This window comes from Poecilia mexicana, unplaced genomic scaffold (assembly GCF_051168715.1).
Source record: "Poecilia mexicana isolate PSO_F unplaced genomic scaffold, ASM5116871v1 scaffold_8, whole genome shotgun sequence".
Taxonomy (NCBI): Eukaryota; Metazoa; Chordata; class Actinopteri; order Cyprinodontiformes; family Poeciliidae; genus Poecilia; species Poecilia mexicana.
In genome coordinates, this window is record NW_028263377.1 from 1,290,562 (window position 1) to 1,310,377 (window position 19,816).

At 39.6% G+C, this 19,816-nt stretch overlaps 1 protein-coding gene and 1 long non-coding RNA gene across 3 annotated transcripts in view; one reads left to right on the top strand and one right to left on the bottom strand.

Moving 5' to 3' along the window:
* LOC106907694 (proline-rich protein 12-like) overlaps nucleotides 1-19,816 on the top strand; it is a 110,356-nt gene that overhangs the window by 53,371 nt on the left and 37,169 nt on the right. For both annotated transcript variants that reach the window (XM_088007999.1, XM_088008000.1), the window contains exon 8: nucleotides 40-614. In XM_088007999.1, the coding sequence (XP_087864125.1) occupies nucleotides 40-614 (575 nt within the window). The remainder of the gene's footprint in view (nucleotides 1-39; nucleotides 615-19,816) is intronic.
* LOC148157823 (uncharacterized) lies at nucleotides 2,762-7,176 on the bottom strand. Its single transcript, XR_015764003.1, has 2 exons — nucleotides 5,366-7,176; nucleotides 2,762-3,137 (listed from the first exon to the last, which is right to left on the bottom strand). It is a non-coding gene; the product is annotated as an uncharacterized LOC148157823 (long non-coding RNA).

Genomic DNA, 19,816 nt, shown 5'->3' on the forward strand with positions numbered 1-19,816 from the left:
TTTAATATTCAGTAGAAAATGTTCTAACTTGTGTTTCAGATCCTCCACCAGAACCTTTACTCGGCCCAGTACCTTCATCTCAATCCCCTTCTGTCCGGTGTTCACCGCTCACCTACTCCTCATCCTCACCCCTCCCCTCATCGCTGCCCATCCAGCAGGGCGAGGACGAGGTATGTCCAGTGCGCCTGTCCTCTGAGTCTCAGCCTCAGCCATCCTCCTATCACCAGGCTTCCAGCTCCCCACCTCCTTCCACCTCCCCCCCGGCCATCCAATCATCCCCCCTCTCCAACCTTCCCCAGTCCATCCCCCCTCCTTCCACCACGCCCCCCCCTTCGTCCTCTGATCAGGACCAGGACTATGAAGCCAGCGAACGTTCTCCTTCTTCAAAGTCTGCCTCCTCACCCTCCCCATCGTCCTCTGAGCCTCTGTCACCCCCGACTCCGGAGGAGACCCAGGCGTCGCAGCGCCTCACCTCTCTGCACCTGGCAAAGAAGCAGGCTGACGCTGCCATTGCCGGTGAAAGTGAAGAGGAGGACAGTGGGAGTGGAGGAGAGGGAATCTTCCGGGAGCGAGACGAATTTGTGGTTCGAACCGAAGACATTGGTACTCTTAAGGTAAATGCCCCACACACACAGCTTCCACAGCTGTGTGTGTTTCTACAGTTGAAACCATATAGATAATATAGATACACTGCATAAAGCACATAGCCTTTATTACTCTGCAAAAACACTAAATGTTATGGCATTGCAAGAATGTCTTACTTTTTAAAAATTAAGGAATTATTGACTTAAAACAAGCTCCTAAATCTTGTAGCAAAGTTATTTGTAAGTTAGTTTAGTTTTATTTCAACTGTATTAAGATATGTGCACTAGAAACTAGACCAAAAATACTTTGTAAGATTTTGTATTTTTGCTCTATGTGACAATAAATCCAACTAAGCCTTTAGTATTTCAAGTCAGTTCTGATTATCAGTATATTTTCTATATCTATATAAAGGCCCTCACCACTACATTGAACTCACCCCAATCCATGTTCAAGTACAAGACTAACACTAAGTGGATATGGAGAACCATTTCAGTCAAAATTAAATAAACAAATAAATGGGTGAAATAAATAAACAAATGAGTAAAATAAATCAATAAATGAAAAAAATGAGTGAAATAAATAAAAATGAGTTAAATAAAATAATTGTCATTTTTATTCCCATTTATATTTGTTCATTTATACATTTATTTATTCCCAGATTAATTTAACCATTTTTTTATGTTCCCATTTTCATGTGTCCAATTTTAATTTGTCCCTTTTTTGTTTACAGATTTTTCATTTATCCTTTTATCTAGTTACCCATTTTTCATTAATCTATTTTTCATTTAACCACTTTTCAATTTCGCTTTTTCATTATGGAGAGCCATTTCAGCCAAAATTAAATAAATAAATAAATAAATAAATGGGTGAAATAAATGAAAAAATTGTTAAATAAATAATTTAGCTTTTTCATTAAACCAATTTTTCATTTATTTATTTTTCATATTATCAATTTCCCAATTTCTCTTTTTCATTTATTTATTTGTCATTTATCCCTTTATCCATTTACCCAACTTCATTAATCTATTTTTCATTTAACCACTTTTCAATTTCCCTTTTTCATTAAGCCAATTTTTTCATTTATTTATTTTTCAGATTATCTATTTCTCAATTTCTCTTTTATCTATTTTTCATTTACCTCTTTTTCATTTGTCCATTTTTCATTTATCCTTTTATCTATTTACCCATTTTTCATTAATCTATTTTTTAATTTAACCATTTTTCAATTTCCTTTTTCCATTAACCCGATTTTCTATTTCCCAGTTTCATTAATCAATTTCTCATATATCCCTTTTTATTTACCCATTTTTCTTTGATCTATTTTTCATTTAACATTTGTTTGAAAAAAAAATTCATTTTCCTATTTTCCAATTTCCCTTATTCATTTAGTATTTCCTCATTTTCTTATTTATCACATTCTATTTCCCCGCAAAACTTAGAAAAAAATAAATGCAAATGAGGAGAGGCACGTCATCAGGCTACAACTTCCCCAACTGGTTGGTTAGCGTCACACCGTACTTTGCTTCAAGAAAGATGGCGACCACAGAGAAGAGTTCACCCAAACATCAGAGGAAAAATGAATGCTGGTGCTCAAACAGAGCAGCCTCTTTTCTTAAACCCAACACACACAGCGCGTTGTGGTCCTGATTAAAAACCTGCTAACTTCAATGTAACTGAAACACAGAACATCCAGAAATGTGATGAACTTCAGCTATAAAGTGAAAATGACACAATGAGATGAAAACATTTGTCTATATCACTCTGTTATACAGGACATTATCATTTTACATTTTAAAGTGTTTGTTCCAGAGCAACTGATACAAACGATAGCATTAGCTCGTCCATTAATCTGATATTTATTGAGGCCAGGTGTGACAGAAGAAAACACCTGAAACATGCAGGGCAGACCGACCTGAGGACTGACTGGTTAAACTATTTCACTGACACTTCAGATTGCAGATTTCCAATTGAAGGCATCCGTAAGTGAACACAATCATTATTCAATAAACCAAGCTGTGTAAAGTAACTGTTATGGTTACTATAAATAACCCAATATGTCATGTTTGTTCATTTCTAATACATACAAGGTACTCCATTCACTGTTTAGCTTCATGTTGAAGAATCTTCAGTGTAATGAAACCAAAAAATAAAACGGGTCCAAAACTTTCAATCTGTATTCTATTTTTGTAGCTTTGTTGTATTAAGATTACTTTGTTTGTTTTAAGCCACAAACAAACGATCCATTTTATTGTCTCTGGGATGTGAAAACATGAGATTTGATTACATTAGAACTACACAGATTAGAAGGAACACAGATTTCATAATAAACATTTTGTTTATTCAAAAATGTAAAATACAGACGGTTCTTGCATATCAATGCTATAAGAACAGCCACATTTTTTAAAATGAATGTGTCACCAGTGCATGTGGCCGGGTGTTCCTGCTCCAGAAAGGTGAAGGTCTCTGGTCATCCTGAAGCCTGAAGCTGTGAGATCACTGGAAACACTGAGACCAAGAGGCCTGCAGGATGGTCTGCTGTGACAGCTTAGCATCTGAAAACATACATGATGGAAACATTAATGAATGTGCTGCGCCAACAAGCTGTACTTTTGACCTGGTGGCGATCACCTGTGTCAGTCAGTTATGGTAGATCTGAACTTTGGTTTGATGAACTCAATATGAGAAACTTCAGACTGACAGGAGTTAGGTTAAAGCCACATCTTGTGAAGTTGGTATATTTTTCCTCCAACAGGATCCAGAGAAATCTCAACAAACCAGAAGTGGGACTAGAATTTATTTCAATGTCATTTGTGAATGTCAGCTTCTCATTTTCAACAGTGGAGCTTTAAAAGTTGAAAAAGGTTATTTTGGAGAGTTTTAACGCATCAAAAAGCCTCTCAGACTCAAAGCAAGATGCCAGAGCGCACAAAACTTAAAAAAAAAAATAATAATTTCACAAAGTTATCGCGGTATAAGCCATTTGTTTGTTACTTAATGAAATATAGTCACAGACGAACGAGGTAGTTAGTCCAAGTTTGTCGTTTATTGAACATTCATAAACTACAGCGGCTGTGATGCATCCCATAAAGGTAAACAAATGTAAAATAACAGCAATGATTCTAAACCTCTCCTACCTTTTTACTGTCGTTTAATCAACCTGCTGTCGTGGCAATTAGTGATGTGCTACCTGGATCCAGGCTTTGAGGCTGGATTCAGTACCGAGTAAAAAGGGGGCGGGGCCGATGAAGCCGATGAAGCCCCGCTTCGAGGCTTGTGTCGTCTTGCTGAAAACCACGTGACTGACAACAAACGAGGCCTCGCATTGCATGGGTCACGTGACTGCTTCATTTTGCGTGTCGGTTTTCAAAATAAAAGCGTGATGAGCCTTGCTGTGTCATGGTTTGTTGTCCATTTGGTCACGCATCAGAGGATGATTTTGTCTTCAGTGGCCAAATAAAATGAACATTGACCAACATATTTGATGTATATTGATGGCACTAATCAAAATGTTTGTTACTGGTTTTCTCAGTTGTAGATTATGTTGTTTTTTTAATAACTATAATTTTGTGATTTTATGATGTAAATCTCTTTGAACTGCATTGTTGCTGAAATGTGCTACACAAATAAACTTGATTGTCTGAAATGGAGCCAGCAAGAGGAAAATCTGACATCTGAGAATACTTTGAGATTATCGTCACAATAAAATTCTTCTTAGATTACAATAATTAACTCTCCACCTCCCAATTTCTCAACTTCTGCAAAGTTCCACTATTATTTGTAGTCTGATTAGCAAAGATATATCAGTCTTGCACAGCAGAAACAGATTTAATCTTGTTGCAGAACTAAAATTCAACATGTAGCCAAATATGAGGGATCAGAGCCAATTAGAAATCCAAGAAAAAGTGAATGCCCCAACAGACACTGCACTCTCAAGACATTAAAACATCAATTGTCTTTATTGCCAAATTCATCTATGACATAAAACAAAACCCAACACAACCACTAATGTTCAACATAAACCAGGATTAGATTGGTTACAAATAATTGTAATAATTAAAACATATGACAATCAAATATGGTTTCATTGATTATCCTGTTACTAAACGTGAGTTTGATGAAAACTTTGACAATATTGCATTTAGTGATTTTTGGAAGTATGATCCAACTGAGTGACAAGACTGTTACAGTTTCACCAGCAGATGAATGAAGAGCAATGAATGAAGCATCAAGTAACAAACATTTTTGCAAAGCAAAGGGCTGGAAAGGTTCATTGGTTCATGAGGTTTCATTTGCCCATCACTAGTGGCAACCACCTGCGTCCCACAAACCCAGCAGAGATTAGCTAAAAACAACGGATTCAGTCCGTTAAGATTTTAGGTTTTCAGGCTTCATATTTATTTCTCGGTTAAAAAGCCTCTCCTCTCATGAACACAGCTGTGGCTGATTAGCCAATTTAAACTTATGCTCTGCTCACCAGTCGGACTTTGAGTCTCTTATTATTTTTGTAATGGTACCGAAATGCACAGAAAGGCGCAACACCTTGTTTAAACAATAATTACTGAGATTATTAATTTTGTTGGGCCATTAATTTGAACACGTTTTGTTGATTTTATCCTTAATAAGATGTATTGGATCAGAGGACGTGCTGGTCTCAACATCCTGGCGGCGTTCAGTTTGTCACCTACTGCCGAGATCAACTCAAAACCTTCCGCGATCGTAATTGAGCACCTATTGATTAAATATGACTGTAGTTGGAAAACAAACATCAGCGTTAGCTTACCGTGCAACGTCTGGGCAACCGGAGGATCCTGGACGGACAGCAGCGGTGCATGTCTGAAAGATGGCCTCCGATGTAGATCTCCAAGGCTTGCCACTCTCATTCTCTCAGCTCGATAGAGCTGCCTCTGGATATTGTACTTCACTTACGATGTACAGTAAAGTCTGCTCCTTACAGTTGTATCACAGCTGGCAGCTACGAAGGCGTCCCGAACCTTCAATCGTAAGCCAACTTCAGCGGCTGCTTCGTCCAAACTCTAAAAACCCCCGACGGTGAAGCTCTGAGCCATGAGAGCCGCCAGCTGAAACACGTTCTGTCTGAGCGGCCACACCAAAAATAAAGTCAAGAGTAATAACCCTATTTTCTAACGAAGTTAATAAGCTTCAGCTTATTGATAACCCGGTAGTAGGTTGCCATCTTTCTTGAAGCAAAGTACAGGTGACGCTAACCAATCAATTGGGGAAGGTGTAGCCTGATGACGCGCCTCTCCTCATTTGCATTTATTTTTTTCTAAGTTTTGCGGGGAAATAGAATGTGATAAATAAGAAAATAAGGAAATACTAAATGAATAAGGGAAATTGGAAAATGGGAAAATAAAATTTGCTTCAAACAAATGTTAAATGAAAAATAGATAAAAGAAAAATGGGTAAATAAAAAAGGGATATATGAGAAATTGATTAATGAAACTGGGAAATAGAAAATCGGGTTAATGGAAAAAGAAAATTGAAAAATTGTTAAATTAAAAAATAGATTAATGAAAAATGGGTAAATAAAGGGATAAATGAAAAATGGACAAATGAAAAATAGATAAGAGAAATTGAGAAATAGATAATCTGAAAAATAAATAAATGAAAAAATTGGCTTAATGAAAAAGGGAAATTGAAAAGTGATTAAATGAAAAGTAGATTAATGAAAAATGGGTAAATGGATAAATGAAAAATAGATAAATGAAAAAGAGAAATTGGGAAATTGATAATATGAAAAATAAATAAATGAAAAATTGGTTTAATGAAAAAGCTAAATTATTTATTTAACAATTTTTTTATTTATTTCACTCATTTTCTTCATTTTTTGATTTATTTTACTCATTTTTTTATTTATTTCACCCACTTATTTACTTATTTAATTTTGGCTGAAATTGCTCTCCATGTTTCATGAACCCAATTTTATATTTATTTATTTTTCATATGATCAATTTTTCCATTTCCATTTATCTGTTTTTCATTTATCACTTTATCCATTTTTCATTATTCTATTTTTCATTTAACCACTTTTCAGTTTCCCTTTTTCATTAACCCAATTTTTTATTTTTCATATTATCAATTTTTCAATTTCCCCTTTTGTTTGATCAATTTTTCTTTTATCTATTTTTCATTTATCCCTTTATCCATTTACCCATTTTTCATTATTCTATTTTTCATTTAACCACTTTTCAGTTTCCCTTTTTCATTAACCCAACTTTTATTTATTTTTCATATTATCAATTTTTCAATTTCCCCTTTTCTTTTATCAATTTTTCATTTGTCCATTTTTCATTTATCCCTTTATCTATTTACCCATTTTTCATTTATCTATTTTTTTAATTTAACCACTTTTCAATTTCCCTTTTCATTAACCCAATTTTCCAGTTTTATTAATCAATTTCTCATGTATCCCTTTTTTATTTACCCATTTTTCTTTTACCTATTTTCCATTTAACATTTGACAATTTTTTAATTTGCCCATTTTCCAATTTTCTTTATTCATTTAATATTTCCTTATCTTATTATTTATCACATTAGATTTTCCCCTCAAAACTTGGAAAAAGGGGGAAAAGGATAAATGCAAATGAGGAGAGGGACGTCGTCAGACTACAACTTCCCCAATTGGTTGGTTAGAGTCACACCGTACTTTGCTTCAAGAAAGATGGTGACCTACTAACGGGTTATCAATAAGTTCAAGCTCTTTAACTTCATTAGAAAATAGTGTTATGACTCCTGACTTTATTTTTCGTGTGGCCACTCAGACAGAACGTGTTTCAGCTGGTGGCTCTCATGGACTCAGAGCTTCATTGTCAGGAGTTTTTATAGTTTGGACGAAGCGGCCGCTGAAGTTGGCTTATGATTGAGAGTTCAGGACACCTTCGTAGCTGCCAGTTGTGATCCAACTATAAGGAGCAGACTTTACTGTACATCGTAAGTGAACTGCAATATCCAGAGGCAGCTCTATGGAGCATCGAGCTGAGAGGATGAGAGTGGTAAGCCTTGGAGATCTGCTTCAGAGGCCATCTTTCAGACATGCACCGCTGCTGTCTGTCCAGGAGTCCTCCGGTTGCCCAGACGTTGCACGGTAAGCTAACGCTGATGTTTGTTTTCCAACTACAGTCATATTTAATCAATAGGGGTGCTCAATTACGATAGCGGAAGGTTCTGAGTTGACCTCGGGAGTAGGTGACAAACTGATCACCACCAGGATGTTGAGACCAGCACGTCCTCTGATCCAATACATCTTATTAATGAAAAATTCAACAAAACGTGTTCAAATTAATGACCCAACAAAATTAACAATGTCAGTAATTATTGTTTCAACAAAGTGTTGCGCCTTTCTGTGCATTTCGGTTCCATTACGAAAATAAAAATGAGCAGAGCAGAAGTTTAAATTGGCTAATCGACCACCGCTGTGTTCATGAGAAGAGATGCTTGTTAACCGAGAAATAAATATGAAGCCTGAAAACCTAAAATCTTAACGGACTGAATCCGTTGTTTTTAACTAATCTTTGCTGGGTTTGTGGCCACACAGATCCAGTTGCCACGGCAACAGGTTTGCTTAAACGACAAAGGGTGCATTCACACTGCAGCCTGAAGTGACTCAATTCCGATTTTTTGGCCGGGGCGTTCACACTGCCAGTAAATGCGACCTGTATGCGTTCTGCAGTGTAAACGGGGAAACGACCTGAAAGTGTCCCGCATGCGTAGTAGAGGGTGCAATAGCTTCGGCGTTCTAAGTGTTCTGTCAACTGCCATAAAAAGAAGAAGTGCTCAGTGTTAGCGGAAGTAAACATGGAGGCTAACGGTGGAGCTTAGCTTACATATTTGAAGTTGTTGTCCGGCCGGAGCAACATATTAACAACTTAATCCTCATATAATCCATCATTGTTGTTGTTTTTCTTCCCACTTGCGCTTATCAGGACGCAGAATAGTGAGATTTGTTGAGAAACAGTGACGTTCAGTTCGGATGAGTGCGACCTGGACATTAGGTCGCATTTGAATCGGATGCGTATCGGATATGGGTCAGATTCGAAAAAGAATCCGACCTGTGCTGTTCACACTGCCATGAAAAGATCGGATACAGGTTGCATTATGTCAAAAAAATCGGAATTGAGTCACTTCAGGCTGCAGTGTGAACCCACCCAAAGAGAGACTGAGTAAAAAGGTAGAAGTGGTTTAGAGTCGATCGCCGTTATTTTTATCTTTGTTTACCTTCACTGAGACCCATCACAGCCGCTGTAGTTCCTGAACATAAGCGACAAATTCGTCTGCGAGTATATTTCATTAAGTAACAAACAAATGGCTTCTACTGCGATAATTATGTGAAATTAAATTGTCTGTTTGTTTTTTTATTATTAAGTTTTGTGCGCTCTGGCATCTTGCTTTGAGTCTGAGAGACTTTTCCTGTATCAAACATGCTATTTATTTAGTGGAAATATTGATGCAATGAAACCCTCTCCAAAATAATAACCTTTTTCAACTTTTAAAGCTCCACTGTTGAAAATGAGAAGCTGACATTCACAAATGACATTGAAATAAATTCTAGTCCAACTTCTGGTTTGTGGCGATTCCTCTGGATCCTGTTGGAGGAAAAATATCCCAACTTCAGAAGATGTGGCTTTAACCTAACTCCTATCAGTCTTAAGTTTCTCATATTGAGGTAATCAAACCAAAGTTCAGATCTACCAGGGTTTCCCCCAGAAAACTTGTTAAGCCCGGTGGTCGGGGCGTCGAGGCGGCCCACCGGCGGTCCACCGTGTTTTTGTATTAAAAGATGTTAAGTTGACAGGAAATGTAAAAGTATTACTGTGTAATTATATGTTACGGGAAAAGATATCCAGTGAAATGCTATTTAATCCCACACCTAGTATTAAAACAACAAATTTGCACTTCTGTTTAATCCAAATTAAGTCAGCAGCTCCATCAGGCCCCCAGGGCTTCAGGGGCCCCATAAACGCTAATATTTTAAAACAGACCACAGATACATAAATGTAACACTTGTTTATTGAGATTATCAATGCTGTTAAATTTTATTCAATTGTTTAGGCATACATAAATTAAATTATTATAACATTTAAATACAAGATTTTAAGAAGCTGGCAGTTTTACTTTGTAAAACTTCAAAGAACAATATTCATAGTTGAATTGTTTTGTTACCATAGCAACAATCTGATGCTGTAAATTTAATCTTTGAATTTACAAATACAAATTAGTAAACTGCAATGATAACTTATTACTTTTTAGGCTGGCCAATTAAACTACTCCCTTCTCCCATATTTCACTAAATCTAACACAGAAGCTGTTAGAGGTGCTGATATTATTAGCAACAAAAGAGGCCCCTAAATCAGGTTCTGCTCCTGCATGATGAGTTAAATCTGCTACACTACGCAGAGATGCGCAACAAACGGGAGGTTTAATTCAATGCTGCTAATGTGGCTTTAGTAGCTCTTCCATTTCTTGTCTATTGAGTTTTTAAGCGTTACAGAAACTATTGTGGTTGGTCGAGTTTATGGGACGAGTTTCTCAGATCTCCGTGCGGCCGCACGTATTAACTCTAAGTAGACAACGCATTTGATATGGTTTGATGCATCGTGTAACCGGAAAAATAATAATAAAGTAATATAAAATCTGCATGATGCGTGACTCCGAGGAGAGCATTAAAGCTCCTCACCAGGCTGAACCTGCATGATCAGGTTAGCGCAGCTCGTTATCCACAAACGTTCCGGCCAACCGGGACCACAGACATAAACTATACAGGGAAGACAGACACAGAGCCACACGCTGGGCAGCGTGTTTTGATGTAAACGCCGCATATAATTGTTCGTTCACAAAGATAAATCATTCTCACCGCTCCACAACGCACCTCTGAATTCGCTATAAGTTATTCCTGCGGTTCACATAGAGCTGCGCAACCAGAGCTAACGCGGCGGGTTTTAAACTCTTACCTAGAGTTCTCCAAAGGATCATAATTCTTCACAGTAAGTTGATGTAAATATCCATACAGGTCAGCCTGTGTCCAGTTTGAGTGAAAGGAGGCGCGCGCGATCCCGCTGAGGTAAAGCAGCGGCAGCGCGCGAGGCAAAACGCAGAGGCGCCAGCTGTGATTGGTCCGCCCTGTCGGGTTTAAATGCATAAACTATAAACCTATCTATTATAAACCCATCCTTTAGGATAAATCTGCTCTGCTAGTGAAATGCTAAGAGCAACAGAGACGCTTGCAGCCCGGCTTTAAAAAACAATCAAACAAAAAAGAACCCGATTTTTTTTTTTTTCCTAGAAACGTAAACAAGCAACGCTTAGGGGGCTAGTAAAGCATGGCGGGCCGCCAGGCTTATAATACACTGGGGGAAACCCTGGATCTACCATAACTGACTGGCCTTGAGGCCAGCAGGTGATCGCCACCAGGTCAAAAGTACAGCTTGTTGGCGCAGCACATTCATTAATGTTTCTATCATGTATGTTTTCAGATGTTGAGCTGCCACAGCAGACCATCCTGCAGGCCTCTGGTCTCAGTGTTTCCCTTCAGACTCCCAGTGGGCTCACAGCTTCAGGATAACCAGAGACCTTCACCTTTCTGGAGCAGGAACACCCGGCCAAATGCACTGGTGACATTCATTTAAAAAAACCTGGCTGTTCTTTATAGCATTGATATGCAAGAACCATCTGTATTTTACTGTTTTGAATAAACAAAATATGTTTCATTATTATGAAAGCTGTGTTCCTTCTAATCTGTGTAGTTCTAATTTAATCAAATCTGATGTTTTCACGTCCCAGAGACAATAAAATGGATCATTTGTTTGTGGCTTAAAATAAACGAAGCAATCTTAATAGAACAAAGCTACAAAAATACAATACAGATTGAAAATTTTGGACCAGTTTTATTTTTTGGTTTCATTAAACTGAAGATTCTTCAACATGAAGCTAAACAGTGAGTGGAGTACCTTGTATGTATGACAAGGTAGAAATGAACAAACACAACATATTGGGTTCTTAATAGTAACCCTAACAGTTATTTTACACGGCTTGGTTTATTGAATAATGATTGTGTTCACTTACGGACACCTTCAATTGGAAATCTGCAATCTGAAGTGTCAGTGAAATAATTTAAACCACTCAGTCCTCAGGTCTGTCTGCCCTGCATGTTTCAGGTGTTTCCTTCTGTCAGACACCTGGCCTCAATAAATGTCTGATTAATGGATGAGCTAATGCTATAGTTTGTATCACGTGTTCTGGAACAAACACTTTAAAATGTAAAATGTTAATGTCCTGTATAACGTAATACAGACAAATGTTTTCATCTCATTGTGTTATTTTCACTCTGTGTCTGAAGTTAATCACATTTCTGGATGTTCTGTTTCAGTTAAATTGAAGTTAGCAGGTTTTTAATCAGGGCCACAACCTTGTGCGTGCGTGCGTGTGTGGGTGTGTGGGTAAGTGTGTGGGTGTTGGGTTTAAGAAAAGAGGCTGCTCTGTTTGAGCACCAGCATTCATTTTTCCTCTGATGTTTGGGTGAACTCTTATATGTGGAGGTCGGCCATCTCTCTGGTTCTTCCTGAAGGAGACCCATCAGGAGTTCTGGTGCTGCTCACAGTGCAGACGGTTCTCCTCACTGTTTGCCGTGATCCCCCTCTCAGCCAGAATCTCCACAGTCATTCTTTTCCTTGACCCTTCTTTTGAATAAACATAATATGTTCTGGGTATTATTCCTGATTCGTTTGTTAATTGAAACAGTGTTTAATATCAAAGTAAGATTAATTTATTTCCTTAACAGTTCCTTCTCCTGTTCCCTCAGAAGGGCAGAGTTTAAGAGTGACTAATTACATTTACTCAAATATTGTTGAGTAACTTTTTGAAACACATATGAACTTTAAGGAATACTCTTACTATGCTGAACTTACTGTAACTGTAGTTCAATCTGGAAAGACTCGGAGGGAGAACAAGGAACAATTAAATGATTTAATGACAGCAATGAATAACAGTTCTTTGGCGCTCGGGCCCCGGCAGCTGATTTGAGCTGAGATTTGATGTGAACTCGATGAACATCCCGATAACTGATTAGGGATGCTCTCCCCCGGGGCCCGACACTGGTGGTGGTGGTCAGAAAGGGTTCCATCCTGGAGAACCGAAGGATGAGGTTGGAGATGGGGAGGTGGTGGGTTGAACGCAGCTGGGAAGTGTCTGACGGTTTGGGTGTGGATCCTTTTATGCAGAGCCTGATTGCTGATTGAACGTGCAGGGTGAGGTCCAGGCTGAGGACGGGGATGAGCATGACGTCGATGGGTGAACGGAGGGGGCGGAGTCTTCCAGCTTGAACTTCTGCTAAAGCTCCATTTGGAAAACAAACATCAGCGTTAGCTTACCATGCAACAACTGGGCAACCGGAGGACTCCTGAACGGACAGCAGCGGTGCATGTCCGATGCAGATCTCCAAGGCTTGCCACTCTCATTCTCTCAGCTCAACAAAAACAACTCTTTCTTCGATGCTCCATAGAGCTGCCTCTGGATATTGCAGTTCACTTACGATGTACAGAAAAGTCTGCTCCTTATAGTTGGATCACAACTGGTAGCTACGAAGGTATCTCGAACCCTCAATCGTAAGCCAACTTCAGCGGCCGCTTCGTCCAAACTATAAAAACTCCCGACAGTGAAGGTCTGAGTCCATGAGAGCCGCCAGCTGAAACACGTTCTGTCTGAGCGGCCACACGAAAAATAAAGTCAGGAGTCATAACACTATTTTCTAATGAAGTTAATGAGCTTCAGCTTATTGATAACCCATTAGTAGGTCGCCATCTTTCTTGAAGCAAAGTACGGTGTGACCCTAACCAACCAATTGGGGAAGTTGTAGCCTGATGACGTCCCTCTCCTCATTTGCATTTATTCTTGTTCCCCTTTTTCCAAGTTTTGAGGGGAAAATCGAAGATGATAAATAATAAAATAAGGAAATACTAAATAAATAAGGGAAATTGGAAAATGGGCATTTTTTTTCAAATAAATGTTAAATGAAAAATAGGTAAAAGAAAATGGCTAAATAAAAAAAGGGATACATGAGAAATTGATTAATGAAACTGGAAAATTGGGAAATATGTTTTTTTTCCCTTCATGACACAGTTTTAACTGATGAATTAAATATTAATTCATACTGATGTATGGAGAATACTGATGGACATGAACCAAGCAGTTAAACATCACTGAAAGCCAGAGGTGGGGACTTGAGTCACATGACTTGGACTCGAGTCAGACTTGAGTCGTTAAAATCAAGACTTGAGACTTGACTTGAAAAAATGATCTCAAAGACTTGGACTTGACTTTGTCTTGCACACCATTGACTTGGGACTTGACTTGACTTGAAGCTCTTTACTTGAAAAGACTTGATATTTTACACAAAGTCTTAAAATTTAAAACACATTATTTATAAAGTGGCCCATTAATTCATTTCACTCATTCCGTATTAACATGTGCAGACCGTCCCTGTTTTTCTACACTCCGTATGTATAGTGCGTAGTTGCAGGACAACCAATCAAATTAACTGGATTTAAAAATAACAACGGGGAGAAAAATGAGATACGAAAAAACACTCAAAGCAGATATGCTCCTGTGAGTAATTTCTTTTGGGTATATCAATCATAAATTATCCAACTAAAAACTGAGTGAAACATGCAAAACCTGGAAGACCAGGATCTCACATGGAGATACAACAACTTCAAACTGTTCGGCATTTGAAGTTGCACGACTAGCTAACGTCGTGTTAGCAACTCTGGGTTATGTTGGTGATGTGATACAGCTTTTCTTTCACTTGTATGCTATGTTTAGTTATCCTGTATAAATCCAGTGATTCAAATGTACCGACAGTAATGTGCAGCGTGTTGTTAGCTCAGGAAGCCGGATAGACAGAACACCTGTTCTGTACCTGAACTTGGGGAAGAGAGTTTCTCTGTCCTACCATAATGATGAACCAGGTCCAGTTCCATCACAGGATGGATGGTAGATTCATAAGGGAAACTATGGTTTCTTACAGCCCTTTCCCACCCTCCTGCCTTAATAGTATTTTTCCATAAATATCCACACCCCACTCCTCCCATGGCTCTTAACGTTAGAGGGGGGCAGTAAATGCTACTGTCAGAGCACAGTAGCATCGGACAGAGACATTTCCCATATTCTTCTCAAATCCCAAATTTGACAGGTACGGGTGTATTTTGAAGACATCTATGTTGGGAAATTATATTGACAATAAATAGATTCTTTACTGCAGTAAAGAATTTATTTATACTGTTATACTGTTTTCAGTAATAACTCTTCAAACGGTGGCATGGTCACAGAACCCATTTCCAAGTGGTATAATTTTACTAGAAAACAAATCAAATCCAGTAATTTTGCTATCTTTCAGAAAAGTAAAAAAAATTGTACAATTGTAAGGATCCTGAAGGTAACGCTGTGGGGTAGTTCTGAGTGTTTCTGGATTGTAATGCAGCACATTATTTTGTGTATTGGTTAGTGATTCTGGCAAGTTTGATTCAGGCAACATGTTTTATCAATACTGAGATGTGAAATTGGCTGTAGATTTAACCCCATGTGGACTAACTTATTTATTTTACCATCACATCCAAATTCAAAACCACTGTGCTTTATTTGCAATAAGTGCATTGCGTGTTTGATTTAAAAAAGAACACATGGTGTATTATTTACATTTAGCATAGTTGGAACATTGTTTTTAAAAACAAGACTCGAAATTACTTGAAATTCCAAGCTCTCGACTTGAGACTTGACTTGACTTTTGCCTGTCTTGACTTGAGACTTGACTCGGACTTGCAAAACAGTGACTTGGTCCTACCTCTGCTGAAAGCTAAATGCTGAAAGCTAGATGGCCAGGGCTGGAGAAACAACTCCACAGTTGGGAACATAAAGAACAGTGTTCTGACGATTAGTGCGACCTTGTCACACTTTCCTGCCGTAGCGCATTTAGATAGGTATGTGTCGGTGCTACCTTTGAAAACTGCTGGAGCACCTGTTGAGACTTGTAAACTGTTAAGTTACGTTTTAATGCCCTGTAAGTTGCCAAGGAGAGGAATGGACCTTACCAAGCTCCGCCCAGAAACGCCCCCTAAAATCCCACAAACAAAGCCTCGCAAAGCTTAGTTTCTATGTGTAAACATGGCGTCTTTCATTTCGACTGACTCTCTGCAGAGTATTTCTGAGTCGATTAGTGTAGCATTTCTGCTGGATTTTCAAAAAATATCAGCCACGACAATGGACAGGGGAACCAACAAGTTCATGTCATCTGTTTTGGACGAAATCAAGGTGTTTGAGCCACGCGATGCCTCCAACATTGTGCGTGTCGCAGCGAAATGCTACCGGTTGATGAGGAAAACAGCAGATCCTCACACCCTTAGCATAAATATAGCTGTGGATAAGATCAGTGATGCCTATTGTTCTTGCAAGGCTGGGTAAGTCGGACATTCATGGTTTTGAGGGTTACTTTTGAAATCAGTGATTGCTGTTATTGGCAAATGTTTGAGTGTGCCAAGGCCTGTCATGATCCGTGTTTCTGTGTGTTTATTTTTGAGTTTTTTTCTGTGTAGTCCTGTTCCTTGTTAGTCTGTCTCTGCGTCTTCCCCGTTGATTGTTTCCCAGGTGTGTCTCATTCCTTTGATTGAGACACACCCACCTGTTGTCTTTGTCTCTCGTCGGATCCTTGTCATGTATTGCCTGTTTCCCCGTGCCATGTGATGTTCCCCGTGCTGTTCTCTGTTGCTCTGTCTTCTGGATTCCATCATTAAAGTCATCGTTTTCACTTACCTCCTGGGTCCGCCTCCGTCCATATCCTCACCACAACCACCGTTTATGACAGAAGGATCCGACCACAACTACGGTGAGAGAAGCAACCATCATTATGGACGCCAGATCTAACCCTTGGTGGGGAACACGGTTGGTGCTGTGCCCACCAGGGGTCGGACCCTGCCGACATTGCTGCCCTGTGCCGCCGGAGATCCCGGCCCCTGGGCGTCAACAGCACCACCGCCCTGTGCCGCCGGAGATCCCGGCCCCTGGGCCTCACCTGCAGCTGCCTCCGGTGCCCGCGCCGAGGCGGCGTCTGTCCCCGTTGCCTCCGATCCCCGTGCCCAGGTGGCTGTTTAAATACCCCGTGTGTATTTAAACCCACCTGTTGTCTTTGTCTCTCGTCGGATCCTTGTCATGTATTGCCTGTTTCCCCGTGCCATGTGATGTTCCCCGTGCTGTTCTCTGTTGCTCTGTCTTCTGGATTCCATCATTGACGTCATCATTTTCACTTACCTCCTGGGTCCGCCTGCGTCCATATCCTCACCACAACCACCGTTTATGACGAGGCCTGATACTCGGTACTCGGTGCTAGCGTGGCTAACAAGAATACAATTTAGTAAAAAGCCTTTTCAGGTAAAATAAAATCTTTAATGCATGTCAGATACGGTACACATTGCATATTGATCTGTTAAGCTAACGTAAGACTGTGTAACAGACAGGCTTCAAGGTGTAGAAGTTGTATCGGTACTGCCATTATGCTGTACTTAGCTAAAAGGTTTTCATAATGGATGTATTAATTATTGACTTTCTTTTTGTCATTCACTAAACACAAAGAAAGCAACGCAATAATGCTTACACCAGCACACTCTCCTTTGTTCTTATTGATCCTACGACGGTTGAGCTGCAAATGCGGTCGTCCACAAGCTTTGATCCAAGCAAGGCATTCCGTTTCAGATTTTGGAAATCTGTGAATTTTAGTTCCACAAATCAGGATACCTGACATCGCCTGTACAGATACCCCACTGACAGTGGAGAACCATTCTTTTTTGAGTCCTGACGCAAAAACTTTCTGCCGGTCTGCTAGTGCACAATGTACATTAGCATGTGTTTACTACTGTGGCTTGTGTTTGTGAGACTATCACGCACGTGGTAGCTGCGCTGTGATGTGAAATGGGCATTAGCCAATGAAACGCGGCCCCTGTGGTAAGGTCCATTGAAATTACTTTGCAGGCGGGCCTTCTTGGTATGGACCTTACCACAGGGGCCACGTTTCATGGAACCATGCTGAACATAATGTCACTCTGGAATTGTCAATATCTCATGTTGCCACTGTCACTAATATTAACTAATAAGTCAATATTAGTGAACTTACCCGGTTTAATAATCAATAGCATTATATTAATGTCATTGTATGAAAATAATTATAATCCGGAACTGACAGGAGCTTGTCAGCACTGACATACCATGGCGACCTAATGTCAGTTGTAGTGGTAGGTACCTAGTGGTAGCTATTATCAGCTGTTGCAGAAGAGGTCCCATCTGACATGGATTCAGTGCAGGAGTTGTCTTTCTCTGTTAAGTCTGAACACCGGCTCTATATTAAATATGTATGAGAATTATGTTTTAATTAAGATATATTTTATTTCTATTTGTTTGAACTAAAGTTATTCATATACTACATTCTATCTGAAACAGATAGAGAATGAGGTTAGCAGCCTGTGGCACCCATGGCCACCTTACTTGTGCCACTTTACCCAGGGGTAAGGTGCCACTTGTGCCACCTTACCCAGAAGCCCGTGGTACAAGTGGCACCTTATGGCAGCTGTCAACATGTTTTCACTGAGGCTCTTTATTGGAAACTGAAATTTGAGACTGTATAAAAAATAGACCAGGGCATATTTGCTTTTTTGAGGGAACACAACGCTTAAGAAGAAATTGTTAAGGAAGAAATTCTAAAATAGGTTAACTTTGGAAAAACGTTTGGCTCTCTCTCTTCCTCTGGATCCCAGGTCCTCTCGGCGGGCCACGTGTAGCCACAAGGAAAACAACAATGCGTGTTGACGTCACAGAATTACAGAGTTTAATCCAATATAAGACAATGCATAAACTTAGAAGTAAGACAATGCACAAACTTACACCAGAAACTGCAGAACAACGGAGACATACATTCATTTACCTGACATAAATGGAAAGAAGGAAAGAAAGAAAAGCAAAGACGTGCAAAGACATCTTTGGAGAGTTGCAAGAGCAAATCTTCTGTGTTGAAAGTTTTATCTTCTTTTCTTTAATTTATTCAAATAAGGCGTATCTTTGCTCATCCAATCCAGGAGCTATCTCTGACCCCTTATCTGAAGCCTAAAACCCCTGCAGTGTTTACGGCCTTTCACAAATGAGTGCGAAAAGCCAGAACCTTCCCTGTACTGCTCTCCACACAGACAAAAGGCAGTTCAAACGATCCTAGCAAACCATCTGCTGTAACTACAGGTAAAATAAAGGTCAACCGGCCAGAATAAGTTACTGATTTAAAACCACAATTTAGGCCATTTGAATCAAGACATGTTAAGTTTTAAAACTAGCTTATTTTAAATTTATTTTCTCAACAAAATGCAATACTTTGTGCCAGATCCACCGTTGTTTTCATTAATTATAAATTAATTCATATTAAATCTGACACAGAAGCTGTCACCAAAGAATATTCTATTACTATTCTATTGTTTTCCCCACAAAGCATATTTAAATATGCTTAACTATGTATAATACAATAAAAAAAAACCTTTAAAATAAAATTGTTTGTAAATATAGCTGTTTGTATAAGGTTTCCAGTAACAAAACAGCGTGTTATGAAAAATTCAATGCTCAAATACGTCATTGTGCCTGTCCAACGTATAACGCTGAGTGGAGCGGTCGACCGCTCTAAGAGGGCCGCCCTAAATCTCGTCAGCGAAAACAGGCGAGAGCGGTCCGTGAGGCGTGGGAGGTGCCAGTATGAGGTAGCGGCAACCCTTGGAAGGTGCCGAAGTCAGCCGAAGTCAGTGACAACACTGGCAGCTAGTCCCAAAAACAGTGGCACTAATGGCAGGTGTCAGCGGAAGTGCAAGTATGAGGTGCCGAGGTCAGCCAAAGTCAGCCGAAGTCAGTGACAACACTGGCAGCTAGTCCCGAAAACAGTGGCACTAATGGCAGGTGTCAGAGGAAGTGCCAGTATGAGGTGCCGAGGTCAGCCGAAGTCAGCCGAAGTCAGTGACAACACTGGCAGCTAGTCCCGAAAACAGTGGCACTTGTGACGTGTCAGCGGAAGTGCCAGTACGAGGTGCCGAGGTCAGCCGAAGTCAGTGACAACACTGGCAGCTAGTCCCGAAAACAGTGGCACTTGTGGCGCGTAATGACACCTGCCACCGGAAGTGCCATTAGTAGGTGCGGTGTCACAATTTGC